This window comes from Agelaius phoeniceus, chromosome 3, assembly GCF_051311805.1.
Source record: "Agelaius phoeniceus isolate bAgePho1 chromosome 3, bAgePho1.hap1, whole genome shotgun sequence".
NCBI classification, from domain to species: Eukaryota; Metazoa; Chordata; class Aves; order Passeriformes; family Icteridae; genus Agelaius; species Agelaius phoeniceus.
This window is the reverse complement of record NC_135267.1, coordinates 58,781,270-58,802,163: the sequence shown is the minus strand read 5'-3', so window position 1 is coordinate 58,802,163 and position 20,894 is coordinate 58,781,270. Positions and strand designations below refer to the sequence as shown.

General features: G+C 41.9%; 1 protein-coding gene across 2 annotated transcripts in view; it reads left to right on the top strand.

Moving 5' to 3' along the window:
* FNDC1 (fibronectin type III domain containing 1) overlaps positions 1-20,894 on the top strand; it is a 63,259-nt gene that overhangs the window by 29,655 nt on the left and 12,710 nt on the right. For both annotated transcript variants that reach the window (XM_054630728.2, XM_077175358.1), the window contains exons 7-15: positions 440-628; positions 1,404-3,776; positions 5,506-5,627; positions 7,381-7,492; positions 8,484-8,873; positions 13,583-13,648; positions 15,533-15,697; positions 17,659-17,889; positions 18,275-18,383. In XM_054630728.2, the coding sequence (XP_054486703.2) occupies positions 440-628; positions 1,404-3,776; positions 5,506-5,627; positions 7,381-7,492; positions 8,484-8,873; positions 13,583-13,648; positions 15,533-15,697; positions 17,659-17,889; positions 18,275-18,383 (3,757 nt within the window). The remainder of the gene's footprint in view (positions 1-439; positions 629-1,403; positions 3,777-5,505; positions 5,628-7,380; positions 7,493-8,483; positions 8,874-13,582; positions 13,649-15,532; positions 15,698-17,658; positions 17,890-18,274; positions 18,384-20,894) is intronic.

Genomic DNA, 20,894 nt, shown 5'->3' with positions numbered 1-20,894 from the left:
ACACAGAAAGCTAAGACAGAGCACAGGTATCACAGTAATTCAAAACTCGAAGATGAGAGCAGGATGAGTTTCAAAGTGGCAGCCAGACCTTGCTTTGCTCTCTCTGCCATGGTTTTTGACCCTAGCTCTGGCTAAGCACAGTGTCATATTTAGAATTTGTTGGACAGATGTGATGTTGCTACGATTTGGCAAATCTGCAGTGCTGATATTTTCTGGTAGAATTATCTCTTCTGAATAAGAACAAATATTCAACTTAACCTACATATATACATGTATCTCTCTCTCATGTCTTTATACTCCAGCTGTTGACTCGGCGTGCATTGCCAGTGTATTAATTTTAGTAATGCACGTTCTAATTCATCCTACCCATACAGTCTGTCCGCTGGAAACAGGACTGTTTTCAGTTTCCTCCTTCCAACCGTCTGCCAAATCATTTCAGAATACATTCTTTCATACGCCCCGGCTCTCAAGCCATTTGGAGCAAAGTCCATCACCTACTCTGGAGCTACAACATCAGCCATAATAGATGGTCTGCAGGCTGGGGAGCGCTATATTTTCAAAATTCGTGCAGCAAACAGGAGGGGACCGGGTCCTCAGTCAAAAGCCTTCAGTGTCGCCATCCCAGCAGGTGAGCACCAAGCCATGAACAATGCTGTAGTTCACCCACTCTTGTCTTGGTCCCAGTTGTGTTAATTCTTACTGACTCAACTCCTCTGCACTCTGTCTGACCTGTGGGATTTGACTTCCTTGACATTGTTTCTGGTTGTTGTTTTCATCATTATATTGCCCCAATAAGTCTTTGTCACTCTGCAGCATGCAAAAGGTCATTTTTATGGACATTTTAGCCTCTTCAATAAATGCATGCCATAATCTATGACAACACTATGTGTTCTTGTTATCCAAAGGCCAAAGAATGCAATGCTCTGGGTTTTTCTCTGCTCTGTTCCTGACAGCTCCCACTCTTAAAAGTCACTTAGTGTCTTAGATACTACTCCCGGTGTTTGGCTCTTGCCAAAAAGTTACTGTTGTAGGGACAGAATATTTGGTGGGTTAGCTAAAAAGGTGGGCCACAGCCTTACATGGGATAATGCAGCACCATGCCATCAACATGACTAAATTCTGCTGAAGATTTGGTTCCCCTGAAATGGTGTTGCAGTCCCTGATTTTAAATGTTTGATTTTAACTGGTCTAAGTTTTACCCAAGCTACAGTAATTCCACATAGGTACCTTCCTACAACCCAAAACTTATCTTGGCTGGACTCCACAGCCTGGTTATTACAGAAATAAATATTGTCCCATACTCTCATAAGTTTTGTTCTTGCTAGCTGGGTCTTTTCTGCTTTTGTTCAGTTTTTGTGAATCTTTTATTGTTGTGAATAAACACTTTTTTTTTTTGCCTCTAGCTGCTCATGAGGATTCAGTTACTCAGCAAAAGACAAATATCCAAGATAATTCAGAGGTTAAAAAGACTGGGAATGCTGGCTCATCTCCTTCTCAAAGTTCTTCTGTTTCTTCAAAAGCCCAGCCGTCACCTTCTTCTAAGCAGCTGTCTGTTCATTCACCTAGTGTTAGTGATAAAAAGAGTCTTCTTTCTGAATATAAGAACAAAATCTTGACTCGAGGGGTCCTAAGTAAATCTCAGTTACCTTCTAGAAAGACAGGAGATCTGGAACCTGACCTCCAATCCACTGAGGTGACAGATGATCACGATTCCTCCCAGGAAGCTACAACATCACCGCCAAAAGCCCAGGACCAGAGGAGGAATGTTAAACCCTTGTCCCCTAGTCAGCCAATCCACCCTGTCCTTGCCTCAGGAAGGATGTCTGTTCGAACCCACACATCTGAGGTGTCAAGCCAGATGAGCACAGAGGAACGTGAGCCACCAGCACTGTTACCTTCATCAGTACAACACTCTTCTGCCTCATCCGTTCCCGGATACACAGATAATGAAACAAAGCAGTTGAGGCAAAGCAGCAACAATGTGCCTTCTAAGACCTCTTCACAGCCTGTGCCTGCCAAAAGTAACAGTCTTGTGAGTAATGGGGAAGGGAAGCCTGACCCTGTGCTGGTGAAAGTATCTTCTAAAGCTTCAGAGCCTGGTCGCCAGGCCTTGCCATTGAGTCGGCAGTCTGCTGTCTCTCACGAGGGTGTCTCAGGCCATCGCAGCAGGTCTGGCTCTCTAGGCCGTTCACACCAACCTGCTTCCAAATCAGCAGATTCCCACACTCATAATAGCCAAAATGAGTTTGACAGTGAAGAAGCAGTGGACAGAGCAGGACAGCCAAGTTTTAGGTCACAGCAAACAAGGCTATCCTCAGGCTCCAGTTCCCGCACATGGAAGGATTCAAAATCAGCTGCAGCAGCAGTCTCATCAAGGTCTGCTGTTCCTGGTTACACTTCACCTCACTCTCGCTCCTCCACCAGTGCCAAATCCAAGGGAAAGGATGTTGATAAGAATTATAAGGAGGACTCACAAGATGAAAACCCCATATTTCCTTCTTTGCCCTCTTCCAGGCAGTCTTCTTCAGCAATCTATTCCAAGAGAAGAAATCCTCAGGTCGGTCCTGATTCTCGCTCCAGAGAGACACATGGTGAAAAATCACCCCACTCTGACTCAGAAGAACAGCAAAGCCAAACAGCTGCTCCAGAAAAACATTCTCATTTGCAGTCTTCTCTTTCCAAATCCAAACCTGAAGAGCAGGGCAATCGAGAGGTAAAAGAAAAGCTTGCTCGATCAAAACCAAGTGATTCTTTGCCTAGAAAAACACTCTCTTCTCGTCTTCCAGTGGAGAAGACCTCCCACTCAGAGCCTCCACAGAGGGCACAAACCAGTCCTTCCATCCTGCATTCAAGGGGCCGGCGCCTCCCATCCCACCGCGCCATCTCATCCCAAAGTAATGAAGAGTTGCAGGAAGAGGATGATGAGGATGAAACAGAGGGCAGTGACAGAGCAAGCAGGCACTCTGTGTTTCTTAAAGAGGTGTCCTCTTCTAGGGGATTATCTGCTTCTTTCTCTCAGGGCAGCTCAAGTTCGTCTCAATCAAAGCAACAGCAGACAGGTTCTCAGGTACCTTCCTACAAGCCAAAACACACTCAGCCAGACTCCAGTTCTGCCAGTGATACAGCAAAAGACAACCAGTATAATCAAAGGCTGTCACACACTTCAAGACAAACTCGTCCTTCCTTGCCTACTCGCTCAGGAGTTGCTACAAGGACAGCATCCCAAACAGAGAAAAAAAAGGGCCTGTTGCCCTCAAAAATGTCTAACACTGAACTTCCTCAAAAAGTTTCTTCCCCTTCTTCATCTAAATCTCATCAGTCAGTTTCTAATGAAGAGGATGATTATTACAGTGAATATGATCAGAAAGAAATGGAAGAGAAACCCACATCTTTGGCTGCAAAACGGTCCCCTTCTGTTTCTAGAGGTAACAAAAATGTATATGAAGACACTGCTAGCAATAAAAGAAAGTCTATGGACACTCTTCTACCTCACAAAGTAAGTTCTGAAGAAGAAGAGATGGAAAAACCTTCAATATTAAAAATGTCTCCTCCTGAATCACCAAGAAGCTCTGCCACAGCATCACAGATTACTCAGTCCTCTAACAAACATAACCCATCTAAACCAAGCTTTGTCTGGCCACGTTCTTCTGCATCTACCACCACACATACCATTTCTCCACCAGTTTCTTCCACTTCGTCTCCTCGTCAGCGACTACTGAACTCCAGGCTAGGGAGCCCTTCTCAGCGCCAATTTGTTAGACCTCCTTACAGACCAGGTATACTGCCTTTGTTGTACTAATGTCACTAATTGTGTTTTTCCTAGAATCAGCAGCTAGATGAAAAGTCCTCCAGCAGGATACAGGTTCAGTTATTTAGTATAATGTGTTGCTTTTTATTTTGGTGGTTGCTGGGAAGCCTAGTTCTTGAGGACATTGCCTATTTGGTGTAATGTGGTGCCCCAGACCCTTTCTCCTGTGGTCTGATCTGCACAGGATCCCATCATCCACGAAGAGGGTGACAGAGTTAGGTGCTAAATTGGAAAAGTTTCTTATTGAGCCATGACTTCACCAAATGCTCATTGAAAGCTCATTTGTACTCAGAATATGCCAGCCTCTCAGGTACACAGCTCTTCATCATGGATTGCTAAAAGACCTTTGTAGGTTCCATAGTACCACAGTGCCCATGCCTAGACAGTGAAGTGTTTCCTCATGTTTTCTGTGATGAATTTTTAAGCCACTTTTCTCGTTCTCCTAAGTAACAGCTCAGGGTTGCCCATACCTGTTGCCCATGCCCATCACAGCCAGATGATCTAATACCTTTATGGCTGTGATTTACCCCAAAAGTTAGAGACTTGTTTCTGACAGAATATCTGTGGACCTAGTAGAATAGAGGGTCCACTACAGATCAAGGTATTTATTTCTCATGTCATCTATGGAAAATCCCTGACAGCCTCAATGACCTTGCTAGGTAGAAATACCTTTTGTCCCTCCAATGCATGGACATCCAAAATAGTATTTAGTGACTTGTTTTAGTAAATACCTTCTGTGTTATCTGTAGGTAGTAATGTTTGGTTTGAAATGGCTTTCCTGTTACACAATGAGGGGTGTGCAGCTGGACTGTTGCATCTGATATGCTTTAGTCAGACTCAGTGTTGTGTAGAGGTTCACCAGATTAAAGAGCTTTAAGATGGGAGTAGACCCTGAATAATACCATGGGAGATGAGATGTATGGCATGAAAAAAATAACAGATTTCTCTATAGAGGTTATTTAAAGTTACTACTAGCAATGCAATTGTGAAGTTATAGCCAACAAGTGTTCAGTTAAATTTTTTCCTAGTCTATATTTTTTTCCCATTATATTTTTTTGGAGGCAAGTCTATGAGATAAGATGTGAAAGTTGCTGCCCTTTCAGAGCTGGGATGCCTACAGCTCAGTGCTACTTCTCCACTTCTGACATGACTGTACTTCTGTTTAGCAGTGGTTTTTCAGCTAGAGAAGGAGATTCCTTCATTTTCCAGGTTAAAAATATAGGAGTAGAGATAATTCCTACGCCCTCTCCTTTCAGTTTGTCACTACAGCTTTGTATAAGGATAGGATTGAACAAGTGGCTGTGTTTAATAATGGTTTCTTCCTTCATCCCACGTCTGAAAGATCATTTACAAAGATCACAAACATTTTAATGACTGTAGTGCCGTGAAGAAACGTTGCTCTGCTTTCTTAAAAAAAAAATAGACAGACCAGATAAACAAGATAGAGATGAACAGTGAGTGTTTAACCTCTTCAGAAAAATAATTTCAGATTCTTGTGTCAGTTGCAAAAATCTGACAGTGTCACAACAGTTACTTCAAGAAGAAGTGGAGTGCCTGGTTTGTGAAGTGTGGTGAGGCCTCTTTCTGTTCTTGTTTATACTCAGATCAACCAGAAAATGCATTTACCTGCAATTTAAAATATGGCTTGTAGGTTGCACAGCTTTCTTCAGAATAGTGTGTTTTCTTCCCTGTTTCAGGTTACAATGGAAGACCAAATCTTACAACAAAAAATGGAAATGGAAATGGAAAAGTTATCCCTGGTAATAATGGAAAACCAAGTGGACAGAAAGTAATCAATGGCCCTCAAGGAGCAAAGTGGGTAGGGTGACCTTCTCTTTAAATTCAAGATGTTTTGGCCTTTTATTGTATTTGTATTTTCATTAAGAAAAGACAGGCAAGCAGTGCCCTCAGTCATGCAGCTTTAAAGTGAAGCTATACTTTGTTTCCACTGTTCCACTGAAATCTAATGACAAATTCTGGGTTTTGTTATTTTAACATTTTAAATTTACAGCCTGATGGGTTGAATTTTAAACTATAACATTACTCCTATTAAATTTAGAGAAACATTTCTTCGTCAAAGTCAATGAGATTTGTGCTCCCCATTGACTCAGGGACTCTTGACACAGTGGGCTCTTTGCTGTGCACTGTGAGTGAAGATTGCCTGGAATAGCTGCTGTGAAAGATGTGCTCAGCAATGCTTCTCCCAGACTCTCACTCCAGGTAGAAGCTCCTGAGCAAGACTTCTGAAATAAAAAGTGCCTCCATAACTGTCATGATGCTTTAAATGCACTTATGTAGGTTTTTGCTTCCTCGTGTTTCCAGAGGTATATGCAGAAGAGCTCAGGTACCATTGATAGGAAAGCCCCACAAGCTGCATTCATGCCCACACATTGTCTTTTAACATCCTTTACAATGAGTTTTTAACCAAGGAGAGAAAGGGAAGGAACTGGTGCTTCCTGCATGTTTTCCCAAGTGCTGAGCAGTAGGATTCTGTCATCAGCCTCCCTGGCATCAGCAGAGCTGCTTGCACATGGCACGACACATAAAGACATTTATTTCATGGCCACTTCAATCTTACCATTTTCATTAGAGGAACATTAAAAAGTGCATCAGGCGTGTCACATTCAAGGGAAGCATTTTGACAAGGATGCCCAAAGTCCTTCAAATGGATTGTAGAAAGTGGGCTAGGAAGGTCCTTGGAGTGCCATGGGGCATTTCTCTGCCTCTTGAGGGGAAGGCATTGCTGCTAGCAGGATGAACACCTTGCAAAGCAAGAGGATCTATGCCAAATCTGGTGCTTGGACGGCTTCAGAGACTGATCTCATAATCTGCTGTCCTTCCTGCTGCAGTCTTTTTCTCAGCACCAGATGTAAGTCTGTCTTGCCAACCTGGAATTGCTGTTTCTGTCTCCTTCCCAGTTTCCTCACAGTACTTAACACCTTTTGCATTTTTGTGTTCTGTGGCTGAGTGTCTGTTACCTCAGGTTAAAACAGCATAAAGTTCAGCTATTTTGGGTTGAAATAGCAAAAAGGACTGAATTTTAACTGCAGTTAGCTCTGGAATTCAGTCCAAGCTCTCAGACATATTTGCTTTACAAGACAGAGGCTTTTCTTCAGTCTCCTACCCCAATTAAAATCTTAGCTACTTTGTTTTCACTGCCATTTCAAAATAAAGTATCTAGTCTAATATTTAATTTTTTTTTAGCTAGACATAATTCTAAATCCCATCTTCAAAATGGTTCAGCATCATACTGAAATCAGTATTACAGGAATTCACCTGAGGAGTCATGCAACCCAAGAAAATCAAGGGATTTGCTTATTTGCACACGAGAGCTACAGTAGGTGATATGAATATGGCTGTGCAGCTCTGGACCCCAGTTCCTGGGAATCTGCTTTCTTCAGCAATGATATTTCAGTGATTACTATACACTTAGTTTTAAAAGTTCCAGTGTGTTGTAGCTATTCCTGAACATCATACTTAGTGTCTGAATTTCCCCAGGATTTCTGTTGCTGTGAAATTTCATTTCACCTCCTCTTGGGTTAGCTAAACTTGAGTCCATCTATTGCTTTTAGATTGTAGATCTTGACCGAGGGCTAGTGTTAAATGCTGAAGGAAAATACCTCCAAGACTCCCAAGGCAACCCTCTCCGAGTGAAATTAGGAGGGGATGGACGTACAATTGTTGGTAAGTTACAACTTCCTTCTTACAGAAAAAAGCTCTATAGTAGTTGTACACATGGTACAAATCTTTGAGCTGTTGAATGCTTCAGGCATTCCCAGGTCCCCTGCAAGCCATTTAGAGTGGCTTGTACCTCAATTCTCCACCAGACAGTCAGCACACTGCAGGACCTGGGGAGGCTTTGAGTCACCCTGTGAGACTCCAGAGTATGAGGCAGCATGAATCACTCAAGTCCCTCTCACTTGTATCAGTGTTAGAAAGGACTGCAGAACTGAGCCAGAATAAGGGCTGATGAGTAGAATAAGGGTTGATGATTGTTTATATCTTTGTATACATAGGAGTAATTATTCCCCGCTGCTAGCACTGTACCAGCCATATGGATGTGTTTATTTCATTTTTTCTTCTAAAGCTGACCACAAATACTAAGAAACCCTGTTTGTGTTCTCTGAAGACTGCTGTTTGCATGTCAGTCCATCTGTACAGATCTCTTGAATACAAATTCAGTGCCTATTGTTAACCTGGCTACCATGAATATTCACAGTACCCAGAATTTGGCACACAAGCTTATCTGCAGTGACAGCATTTTCCAGCTCATCCCAGATTTTCCTTGCACGTGTTTGACATTAAGGAACAGAATATGGATTCATCATACATTTCATCACAGTTAGTTGATGAGAGTGACTTAGATGAAATGCCATCATTGTCTGCACATTGTGATTCTGAAATGAAACCTCCCTGGAGTGTTTATCAAACAGCTGAAAAATGTGAACACCACTGTGGTTTTTTTGAGGTTCTTCTGAACCATTTTCCAGCTTTCTTAGCCATGGCTCTTTCCTAAGTAACACTCTCCTTCTCTGTCAGTTTACTTACAGAAGGCTCTATTCACTCTATTCAGTGTTTTTGTGGCATCTACTGTGATAAAACACAGTAATGCTTAATGCTATAAGCCTGAAGTGGAATAATGGTGAGATTATTTGGTTTTGTTCTTCTCTCTTAGATGAAAAGGGTGCTCCAGTGGTGAGTCCTGATGGATTGCCTTTGTTTGGACATAGCAGATTTAGTAAACCTGTAGCAAGTGCACAAGATAAACCAATAATAAGCCTTGGAGGAAAGCCTCTCATTGGTCTTGAAATGATTAAGAAAACAACCACTCCCTCAACTACTACTACAACAATACCTACAACAACTACCACAACAACCACCACGACCACTACAACAACTGTTGCTACAACCACCACCAGCACCACCACCACTCCAGAACCAACCACCACTGAGCCACCCACTGAGAAACCTGCACCAACCTGTCCTCCAGGCACCTATGGGGAGTATGATGATGAAGGCAACTTGCTCCTGGGGTTGGATGGCCTGCCAGAGTGCAATGCAGAAGGTAATTTCCTTTTGTGCTGTTTGAATTCCCGTGGCTGTGCTGTTTGTACAGCACAGTTACACAGAAGTGAAATGGTGGAGAATCTGCCTCTGAAGATTTTGGTCCATTTGATAAGGTAGGAGCTGAGATTAGAGCATATGAAGAAGAGTTTGGGTGTTAAATGGATTTTGACCGGCAAATGCCAACTTTCACCAAAGCTGAGGTTTTTTGTGAAATTGTGTTTTCGGCAAATTTCTTACATTGTGTTGGATCCACTTTTATATGTTCACTCACATGAGGTACAAGTCTAAGCAGTAGCTTTGTGGTCAAAGCAGTTACATATAAGTTTTTCTCATTCCATTTCAGGCCAGGGAAGGAGCTGGAGGAGCTATACATTTTGTCTGTTTTGTGTTCACTTATCACAATGAATTCTGAAAAGTCTCTCTTTTGAGCCATGGTGGAAACAGCATTTGCAAAGTGAGATTCTTGTTCTCTTGCCAGCCCTTGGAGATAGATTGTCTAGCAGGAATGCAGCACAGCACAGATGAAGCTGGTGAAAGGCAACCCAGGCTCTGCACAGATAAGGCAGAGAGTTGTACACTGATTTCTTTAATATCTGAAGATATGAACCAGTGTCAGTGCATGTCATTTTTCCCTGTTGCTGTTATACAAGCTTAGGTTGTGATGCCAAACTGAAATCCAAAGTAAACACATATAAATACACTAGAGTCTTTTGGTGTTGATCCTGTTCCCTATCATGTTTTATGCTTTCAGCACCTGGATTGCAAGTGAGTTAGCTACTTATTTTGCCAAACCAGATCAGGGTGCACCATGGTAGCCCCTTACCCTTCCCATTTGTAGATAATCCTCAACTCATTCTACCAGTGGGCAATAGCAGCAGAGCCATAACTTTACCAGCAGGTTGGCAGTCAGACATCTGACAACTGCAGCAGCCAGTTTTAATGGCTAGTGAAGTCCCTTTACCTTTCTCCTATACACCTGTGTTTCTTAAGTCAAAGCAGATTTACAGGAAAGTCACGAAACCATGGCCTAGGAAGCTGAACTATCACTTTGAGAAGGGCAGTGATAGAGAAAGGTGTGGCTCCAGCAACTCACAGTGAGTCGAAGGATGGAGAGACTTGGGAGAAGGTCTCAGAAGCAGAAAACAAAATTCCCTTACCAGCAGTCCATGACAGTTAATGGGTGAGATGTCAGCTCTTTGTGCAGGTGAAATTACAATGAGTTATAGTGTTAGTATTTATTAAAATTTGCCACCTCTGACACTGTGCAGTTACAGAAGCATGCTTGCTTGTGTAGATATGCACAGATGTGTACACACACACACATACACTGACATGCATGTAAAAATCAAATCAGCATTCAATATTAATATGAACAGTTTTGCTTTTCCCTATGGAAAGTTCATAGTTCTTAATTGTACTTACAAAAGTGTTACAAATATTGTTATATATGGTCACTCTCATACTTTCAAAGTTGCCTAAAGGGAGCCATGATTTTTGGTAGTTAGAATCCCTCCCACACCCCCCAGCTCCTTTTGCTTATCTTAGATGTTGATTACATCCTGTAATGTTTCCTCTTTTTTGCCCTGTGCTATTTGGTACCTGGAGGACCTCTTCTGAGAATACACATTGTAAGAACAGTAGAAGTTCATGACATACATCTGGGGTTAAATCTGAAGGTAGGCTCCAGAAGATGAGTAACAAAATCCTTTGCAGTGTTACGTTTAGCAGAGTTGTGGGCTGGGGAATTTTCATGTGATTTTCTGAACACATAAAAAATTCTGCTTGGGCTTTTTGCCTTCTACCAGATGGGCTTGCTGAATCTTTGAACTTGATAGAAGCACGAATGAAAATTAAGTTTTTATTCAGGCTGTGTGTTCAATGAGAATGGCCTTGAAGTAACTCATAAACTGCCTGGCATTTTGACAGTATGTCTGCCAATGCCTCACAGTGGAAGGCTGAAAGGATGGTGCTGGATTTCTGCTTCTTACCTGGTTCTTAAGGCTAATTACCTTATGGCTTTTGCAATACTTGTCCCTACCTGGGAATTTGGAAAGCTTCTCTGAAGAGACTTTTTCAGTTTTTTAAAGTCTTAGTGACCTGCTTCAGGATTAGATAAACACAGGAAAACAGTCTGCCTGTTCCACAAAGAACTTGCTAGAAAAGTAAAGATCTTTGTGGTATTTATTTAATGATGTCTGTTATTGTTTAACAACAGAAGTGTATATTTCAAGAGTGGTAAACTACTACTCAATTATCAAAACAATGCAATTTTCACTTGACCATTTCCAAATTACTTTAAATTATATTTTTATCTTGTCTTTCCCTTTAATCTGAGTCTAGAAATTACTCCACATTGTTTAGTGAAATACTTTTTCTGCCAAAGCTTGATATTTGTTGCTAAGTGCTTTATTCACAAACAGGGTCTGCAAGTGCCAAAACCCAGCTCCAAATGTTCTACTTAAGCTTTGGCAAATTCTTTTATCTCTGTCAGGATTTCTTCTTGATCCAGCAGAATTTATTACCAGCTTTTCACTATATTCATCAGTCTTTAACTCTCAAGGAGGAGTTTGGCCACATAAGCATGATTTGTCAGTGAAATCAACTAAATTTTATTCATGAGCTCACAAAGGAAAAAAACAGGTGGAGACTTAACCATGCATTACATGTGATAAAATCAAGTGATAGAATTTGTAAAACAAGTAAGACAGCAAGACTATCCTTACTGATGCCAAAAGTCTGTGGCAAGTGGTCATAGGAAGATTTGCCCCATTTATTACAGGCAGGGTTTACTCAAGAGATTCAGCAAAGGGTGATGGTGCAAGGTGAAGAACTGCAGCTGGAGTGTGTACAGAAAATAACAAAATGAGAGGTCTGTTGGGGAGTACTCTTATTTGTCACCATGACACAGCTAATGCTAAACAAGCACAGTAACTGAAATTGAGTACAAAAATAGAAAATTAAATTTGGCTTTGCTGGACTGTACATAGGCCAAGGACTTACTAGCTAATACGCATGAATGAGTTGAAATCTGCTCATGGAAGATTTCAAATTTCTGCATATCTGATCCTCTTTATTCCTTGGATATAGGCAGTCAAAGGTAAGTGCATACATTATAGATGTTGGTTGATGTTGGCCAATTGTGGGTAGATGGGCAGAATTCAGCAAAGACTCTACTTTGGGACTGACTACCCTCAGAGAAGCCAAGTGACTTCCAAGGGGATCATCTCCTGAAGAGTGCTGCAGAAGTCTACCATGAGGAAATATCAGATTCTCATATATGAAAGTCTGACAAGAATAAACCCATTTCCTGTGTTTTAAAGCATATTTTGGCATTAAAATCACACAGTGTATTTAAAATAAAATTACTTTAGGAGAAAAAATGCAGTTATACAGTAATTGTTGGTTCCAAAAAAAAATCAGCAAAATTTAAATGTATCATTCAGATTATATTTGTGAGGTATTTAACATTGGCAGTTGAAACTTTGCACTGTTTGCAGTTCTGGTTTAGTGAAAATAACACTATTGCTTCCATACTGAGTGTTACAGGAGTGTGACCAATGTGTGTGAAGTGTCTGGAGGTCAAAGCTGTCTTTCTCTTGTCTTTGCTCACATGCTGGACACTCCCCAGCCCCAGCATTTCATTGGAGACTTCTGATGGTGCCTGCAGTGGGTTACAGCACAGTGCTTTTGTTTTGTTTGCATGGCTTTTTATGACTGTGCTGAGCTTTGGATACTCTTTGGCTTCCCTGAATAATGTGGAGAAACACTTTCCTCAGAGTGTGCAGGAAAGCCTTTGGGATTCAACAGATGAGGTACTTGATGGTTGATGTATCTGGTGCTGGATTCATGTCCTGCAGAGATAATGAGATAATATCAAGGAATAGTCATCGGGGAAGTCTGTTGGTGCATCTGCATTGGATTTTGGGATGCATCAGTAGAGAGTTTTTGATGAGCACCTCATAATCATCTGTCATTGCTATGCTTTCATTTGCATCCTGAGCAATCTCAGAGCAATCTCACTCTGATTTCCTGAACTGAATTCATGCTGGATGAAACTAATGCAGAGCAGTGCTTCAGGAGTACAGCTATGTGGCCCAACCTGTAACGGGCAGCCATTCCATAGGATCAGAGTAGAGCTAGTGCAGAGTAAAACCCCAGAAAATCCAGCACTAATTACTTCATTCTACAAAGCCATTCCTTTTGGACTGCATTCCTTGCAAGACCATTGACATGGTCTATAAATGGCATGGCTCTGTGGGCTGTTTGTTTTTATACCTCCACAAAAATATTTGGGTAGAAATATTTAATTCCTTGGTTGGTTTTTTTGGCATATAATGTTTTCACATTTGCTGCTTCTGAGACTATAAAATATTGTTAAATCCAGATGTGGTCTTTATATGGTTGCTGGCAGCCTACCCTTGCTCCAGAGCAGCTGGGGCCTGGGGCAGAGCTTCTGGAAGGTGATTACTCTTAATTTTATGTAGTAGCCCTGAGCCCATTTTTCCCCAGCAAAACTCCTGACTACTGCACTTAGCTTTTCATCTGTTGTTCTCAATGTGCAGGGCAGACTGTCACTGCGTTATTTGGAAACCAGGAAGTTATCTTTTTCTTTACAATTCCACTGGCTAAATATTTTTATATTAAACTTTATTCCAGAATTATTTTATTGAATTCTTACAGCATTTTTTTTTCTTTCTCTGTCAATAGATACATTCTCAGGACTGGATTCAGATGTGACAGCAACTCCAGAAGCTTATGTGATATATGATGATGGTATGGGTTAACTGTAGGAGTCTATTGCAAGTGACATGTTGCCTTTTTCTCTGTCTTCTTTCTTCAGAACTGGGTTCAAGGAGGCAGATTGGTAAATGGGAGCTTAAGCAAGTGATGGTGAGCTGGAAAATGGTTCTGCATTACATGTGAAGAGAAAGGATCTAAAACCATCTGTTTCTGGACATAAAAGTCCCTTTCTATCAGTCCTGCAATCTAACAGGAACCTATTGAGGAAATAAATTACTTTTCAGAGCTGTGTCATACTGACACTGCTTCAATCCTAGATTTACTTTCTCTGGTACAACTTCTATTCCAGCCCCGTCAAAGTCAATTGCCTCCTCTAAAATACAAAATCCAGATAACATTCCAGCCCTGAACAATCAAAATACCTTAGTGAGTTGTTTCTTTAATGTGTCGTCTGCATTTGGACAATTAAGCATGCTCATACTGAATAAGATCACCTACATATAAAGTAAATAATTTGCTTAATTCATGTGGAATTTATATCAAAGAGATTTGAAATCAGATGAAAGGAAAAGAGGGAAATATTTATTTAGAGTTAGATTCATGCCATCTTGATATTATAATCAAGGACATAAAAACCTTAGCTAAAGAGGAAGCATCAAGTCACAGCATTTAATTGTAAGTTTTCATGGGGAATGCAAATTCTCAGTTATTGGAACTGAAATTCACTTTCTGCCATCCGTGACATCGAATGTTCTATCCCTCTTAGTCCTCAAATTCCTGCTCCTGCCCCCACATATGGAAGTGGATTAGTACAAACCTCAGTTAAACAAAAAGTTTTTTAGTAGAATTTATGGTTCTAGAACAATGAAAGTTTTTTTTATTTGTGGTTGTAGTGCTGGACCTTAAGTCTAATCAACAACAGAAAATATTTAAAAAGAGAGTGCAGCAGCTGAGTGGAAGATATTATAGACATTTGTACTTTTAATGCTGATCACTTCATACTGAAACTGACATTTAGAATGTGGAGAAGAGGGGATGAATTAGAAACTGCACAAGACATACATCCCATTTCCCTTACATCTCCATGGATGCAGAATATCCTCAGTGCACAGGTCTTTTGCCAGGCCTCCCCTTAGGTACAGGTCACCTGCAGAAAACACACACTTTAGCAGTTTAAGCACAAAACACTCAAAGACATGAGCTGAGTTCCCCAGCCTGCATGAGGTCATGGCAGAGATGCCAAATGCTACTTTCCCTTCATTTTGTGTGCCAGTCAGGTAGCACAGCAGCTTTTCAAAGAGCCCTGAGTTAAATAGGACTGAAAATAATGAGGCTCATGTGGGACAGTTTGCCTTCCTTCATGGCCCTGCAGGGACCACAACTGGAAAGTTCCGGACTCCGCATCTTCCGTCACAGGAGGGTTTGAGAGCAGTATTGGACCACCTCTAGGGCTTTAGAATTGCAACACTGAGTTTTCCTAGAAAGTATTTTTTTTCTTTCCCTTCTCTACTTCCTTTGGCATCTGAGGGCTTAGGCCAGGGATTCAATTACTGTGCCATCTTTTCTTGGAGTTTGTGAGAGGAGGTGGCAGATACACATTCAGGATACTGCTTCACAAATACATTTGTTAATTTTTGTCCTGTTTAACTGTGTGAGTGAGGTCTAAATCAGCAATGACATGAGTATTCTGGGGCAAAGACTGTTCTCTCTGTCCATGACTTTGGTAGAAACCGTTGCAAGGCTGAAGTTTGACCAACTTTGACAAAGAGTTCTGTAAGGAGTGTGCAGTGGCCCCACTGGGTGGGGTGTGTAGCACTTCTTTGAGACTGTGGCCATGACAGAATTGTTTCCCTTCTCATAGTTAAGCCAAAATTAGATGAAGCATGCTAATACTTTCATCTTGTGTTTTTTCTGAAGACTACGAGTTTTTTGAGAGCACTTTGCCACCAACCACCACCACTGCCACCACTACCACTGCTCCTACCACAACAGAAGAATTGGAGGCTGTCTATGCGGAGACCGGTGTTGGTGGCACTGGCCCTGTGTCAGAATATGACATTGCTGGGAAGAAACGCTTCACTGGTAAGGATGCCCTTTGGCTTATCTAGCTTACTACTTGTGCTGCAAAGGATTCTTGTTCCAGCTAGGCCAGCCCTTCAGCTGAGACCATTGCACAAACACATCCAGTAGACGTGTGTGTGTGGTCCTTTTAAGGATTTCCACCTTGGAAACCCAAACAGCAGTAGTTATTTCCTTGCTTCAATGCTTGCATGTTTATGCGTGGGCCCACAATGATTTTGTTGAACCGGCAAAAACCTCTTTGTACTCTTTCAGTGTAAGTGCTCTGTTCTGTGTTCTGCATTGTGTTTGGTCTAGCTGAAATTAGTGAGAGAGCAAGAGTGTCTACACCAGTTCAGCTTAACTGCATCCAACTTCACACCAGCAGTTCCAGCAGGGCAAGTCTCCACGTAGGTGTGAGTTTTCCTCTGGGGGACCTGATTCTTTTCCCCTGATCTGTTCAACCTCAGTGATTTCATCCACCCTGCACAAGCATGTGTGCTTCAAAAGGTGTGCTTCAAAGTCAAGGAATGAATGGTACTTTGAATATGAACTTTCAAAAAAATAAATCCATAGAGATAAATATGATTTTGGTATTTGAACATTTTCTCAGTAGAAGACATTTGGTGCAGGAACCCCCATTACATGAGCCACGTCTCCTGTGTACATGAGCCATTCAAGTGTGTAGGTTGGTGTTGCAGCACTGACTTCAGAGCTGCTCTGCTTCTCTGTCAGCTGGGGGCCAGAGGAGAGGGATTTGGAGATTGTAGGGAACATTCCAGCCTCCACCCCAGGCTGGTGACACCCCCTGCAGCCCTTTACATATTTCTGGCACTTGAACTGAGGTCAAGTCAGCTGCTGACTCACCTGGCATTTCAGAAAAGAGTTCAGGGAATGGAGAATCATCTTTGACATGTCTTGGCTTCCCTTCCAATATCCACAAGCTTAGAGTGAAACTCTGCTGCTGGAGAAAAATATTTGTTTTTATATATGCCAAAACTTTTTCCAGTGCATCTTCAGTTTCCCTGTCCAAACAATTTCATGATGTTTCTATTCAGCTCTCTCACTGACAGTGCTTCTTGATTCATTTAGCTGGAGAGGCTAAAATTAACTTTATTGCAAGATCTGGAAAAAATTCCTTTAGGGCATGAAATCCAATAAGATAAACCAAGAAACGTTGGTTTATGAACATTTCAAGGCACTAGGGAAATAATATTACCATTTCAATGAATTGTATTACTGCAACTGAATAAACATTTCCAAAGCAAGTTTTATAGTCCTTCCTTTGAATGTTACGGTGACTTTTAAGGCAATAAAAAGATGGTTTAATCTTTTCCTGAACTGAAGTGCAATTCCAGTCAGTATAAAGCTTTTAAAAATAGAAGTTACAGGTTGGGAGCACATGCCTGGAAGGTAGGGACTCATGGCTCCTGGTCCCTTAGTACCCAGGGGACCACAACAATCCCTTTAAACTGGTTGGACGTCACCTTGGAATTACTCTTCACGTTTCTTTTGTTGTTTTGCTCCAGCTTCAGAATGTTTGTGTAAGAACCAACCACTTAGACCTGTAAAGTCTTAGATGATTGAAGGCCCTGGCAGGGATCTGTTCCCATGTTGGAAAGGCAGAATTTGGGTGACATTTTCATCCCACCTTCCGGAGCAGCTGGAGGTAGCGAGCAGAGGGTGCTGCAGTCAGACTGCTCTCTTCTGCCTCTTGTAGCAAAGACAGTCCTTCCATCTTTGCATAATTTGTTACAGTTGTGGGTGTGGGGTAGGTAAACCTGAATGTTGGCCTCCATTCCCCCTGCTCATCAATTAATTTGGCTGTAAGCCAGGCTTTGTTGGCAGCGGTCTCTGGGCTGCAAGGTGAGGAATTTTAAAATGCGCCACAAAATGTGACTCTCTTTAGGAAATTGCCAGCCTGTGTGCTACTCTGGGATACCTCAAACTCCTTACTAAATGCTGCCCTTCCCTGTCTTTTCTAGCTCCTTATGTGACCTATCTCAATAAGGATCCAGCAGCTCCCTGCTCCTTGACAGAGGCCCTGGAACATTTCCAAGTGGAGAGCCTTGATGAAATCATTCCTAATGACTTCAGAGAGAAAGATCAGCGTCCCCTGAAAGCCCCTCAAAACATCACAGTTGTGGCAGTCGAAGGCTGTCACTCCTTTGTCATTGTGGACTGGGCCAAACCTGCTCAAGGAGACATGGTAACAGGTACTCCCCTGAGGGCTTCTCTCCCAGTGGGAGAGTGGAGAAGGGGAAGGTTTTCCTGAATGACCATTTGTACTGGTGTCTGCACTGTCAATGTGTCACTTAAAACAGTGAATGCGTTACCTCTCATCTTTATGCCTTCACTGTTTTTAAAATCAGAATTCACAACTGGGTGCTGTCCTCTGATGTAATGCTCCATCATTATTAGCTAATTATAAGAAATTCTTACAGGCCAGGATTTTCCAGGAGAGTTAGGCATGGAATCACTTTCATATTCAAAGATTTTTCAGTTCCTTTTAATCCTTAAAATTTACCGTGACACCTAGGGATATAATTTATTTAAAATTTAATTAGAATCCTCGTGACTATTTCTCTTTCCTGTTTAAAGGCTATCTGGTTTACAGCGCATCCTATGATGACTTTTTAAAGAACAAGTGGTCAACCAGGACTGCAGGGTCTACTCACTTGCCCATTGAGAACCTGAAGCCCAACACACGGTAAGGATTTGATCCACTCCTTTTCAGTTCTGTTAAGGAAATAAAACAAATTTTGAGAGTTGTCAGTTGTTTTTCTTGGTCTTAGTATAAATGTTTACATCTGGTTTAGATTTTACTCATTCTGTTGGACAGCAAATTGTTCTATAAACTGCACAACAACCTGATATCTTTACGGTATTAACCCTGGAGCAGATAGCAGTGTTTACATATGTTTGTGTGTATGAAAACACATATCAGTAACAAAGAAAATATTGTTTTAAAATGCATTTTCTAATCTTTTAGATAATCAAATGTTGGGAGAAAATATACTAAAATATACTAAAATATGCTAAAATAGATCCATGGTTTGACTTGATGTGATGTGGGCCATTCGAACATATGTGTGGCAAAGATTTGATGCCTAAAGGCTGCTGGGGAAGTGCTGCCCACTGGTCTGTTTTTACTTTCTGTTCACATAAATGTGCTGGAAGTGAAGACTTGGTGGTATAAGGTGAGCTTCTGGCAATTGCTCAGAAGTCAATTTAGCAGGAGTTTTAGGTCTTTATCTTACAAAAAATCTGACAGAAATGGTGGAGCACGAATGCATGCTTCACATGATTTGTGAAGATTTGTGGAATAATTTGTGGTGACTGGGGGCAAATTAAACAGCTACAGAGGGACTGCATTCAAATTTCTCCTTCAGAGAGATGCTCAGTGTCTCACATACTTGTCTCTCAAATTCTGAGCCTGAAATTCTTTTGGTGCTCCCTTGGGCTTGGCCCTTCACATGCTGCTGTCTACAGTCTCTCAGGCACTGGTGGAAGGTTTTGCTCACACAGTGGAGAGATGCACTGGGATTGTGGGCTGCAATTAGTATGCCTTACTTGGTGGTGATCTGCAGATCTGAGCATTGACTGCTTGGACAGACACGTAGGGTTTGTGCTAGGACAGCACAGAAGAAAGAAACGGTGTCAGCCAAAGTATCTTTTCTTTCCAAGACAATTCATAGGCAAAGGGAAGGTTCTGAGCATTAAAAGTAGCTGATTGAGAACCTCAACCTAGAAAACAGAATTGTTTGAGCATGGCCTTCATCTAAAACCTTAATAGACAAAATGATAAAATAAGATAAATAAATTTTGAAAAGACAGTGCAGTGTAGCCAATTGGGAGGCATATGATGAGGCATATTTTTCTGACCACATCATGACACTTCTCCAGACTCCAGCATAGTCTCACACAGGTTTGCCCCTACAGCTGCTCTTGCTGTCTGGGAAACATCCAACCACCAAGAAATCACAGAATGTTTAAAGAAGTCTTCTCCACAGAGACTTCCCTTCAGCCAAAGAGTTCTGAGGACATGACATCTTTGGAGGGCCAGAACCTGAGCAACTTCTGCAGCAGCTCCTTATGCAGCTGCACAAGGGCCATGTTCAGCAGAGGACACCTGCAATGTCAAAGACCTGGAAAATTAGCAGGGGAATTCTAATTATGGAGAAGCAGGATAAGCACATTCAGAGCACCTACAAAGTTAAAAGTACAGAGATAAGATGTTACAGGAAAGCATGGTCCATCTCATCCCCTCCTGTTCTGTCTACAGTACTGTCAATCACACGCTTTGTGAGGCATTTTCTTACATATCCAAGAGCTAAAAAAAGGCCACTTATTCAGAAGATTGGTAATCTAGACCTTAGTGACAATCTTTGAGTCTGGTTCATGGTGTGTTAAAACAAAGTTACTTCATAGTGGAGAGCTTCAGTGGTGTACTCTGTGTCTGATAGTGCTCTCCTTACAAAACATTGTTGTTACAAATGTACACAGGGTGGTATGTGGCACAGCTCTCTGTGCGTTTCACCTGTTACAGCAAGATGGAAGAGGTTTGAGATCTCCTGTTCCTAGATAGTGATGGAAGCACTATGAAATGCAGACCCTTCTGCCTTTGTACATCTACATCCTTATGACTTGAGGACTCCCTTTCCCTAAACAACTCTCCTCTTCCTGCTAGAACCTGTTCCTGCCTCCACATCCCAGATTCCTCTGTATTCCCACCCCTTTTCCCCTTCACCAGTATTCATTCCTCCACTCTTACTTTGTCTCCCATGCAGGCCAGGGAGGCATTGCCTTTACACCCCTGCTTCTCCTGGCCGCAGCCCAGCATTTCTGTGCCATTTCTACCTTCCAGCTGAAGCTCCTCACCTCTTCAGTCTTTTGGTCACATCTCCCTCCCTCTCCTGATGCCCAAAGGACAGGGTTGAAGGCCAGGGATAACTCTCTGCTTCTCATACCCAACACCTAAAGGGCTCCAGCGCGCCAGAAGGAGTGGTTGCAGTGAAAGCTCACAGGAGTTCTGCCGCTGCTGTCCATGCTACACTCAGTGCAGGGGGATTGGTGGGAGTTGAGCTGCCAGCATGTCTGAGATGGACATTAACTCCACGCTTCAGGTCACAATTTGTCTGTATTTGAATGGAGTTTTATAGGAACAGCAAGGTTACGGATTCATGCTTCTCCATGAGCCTAGTGACTGTCTTGTCGAATT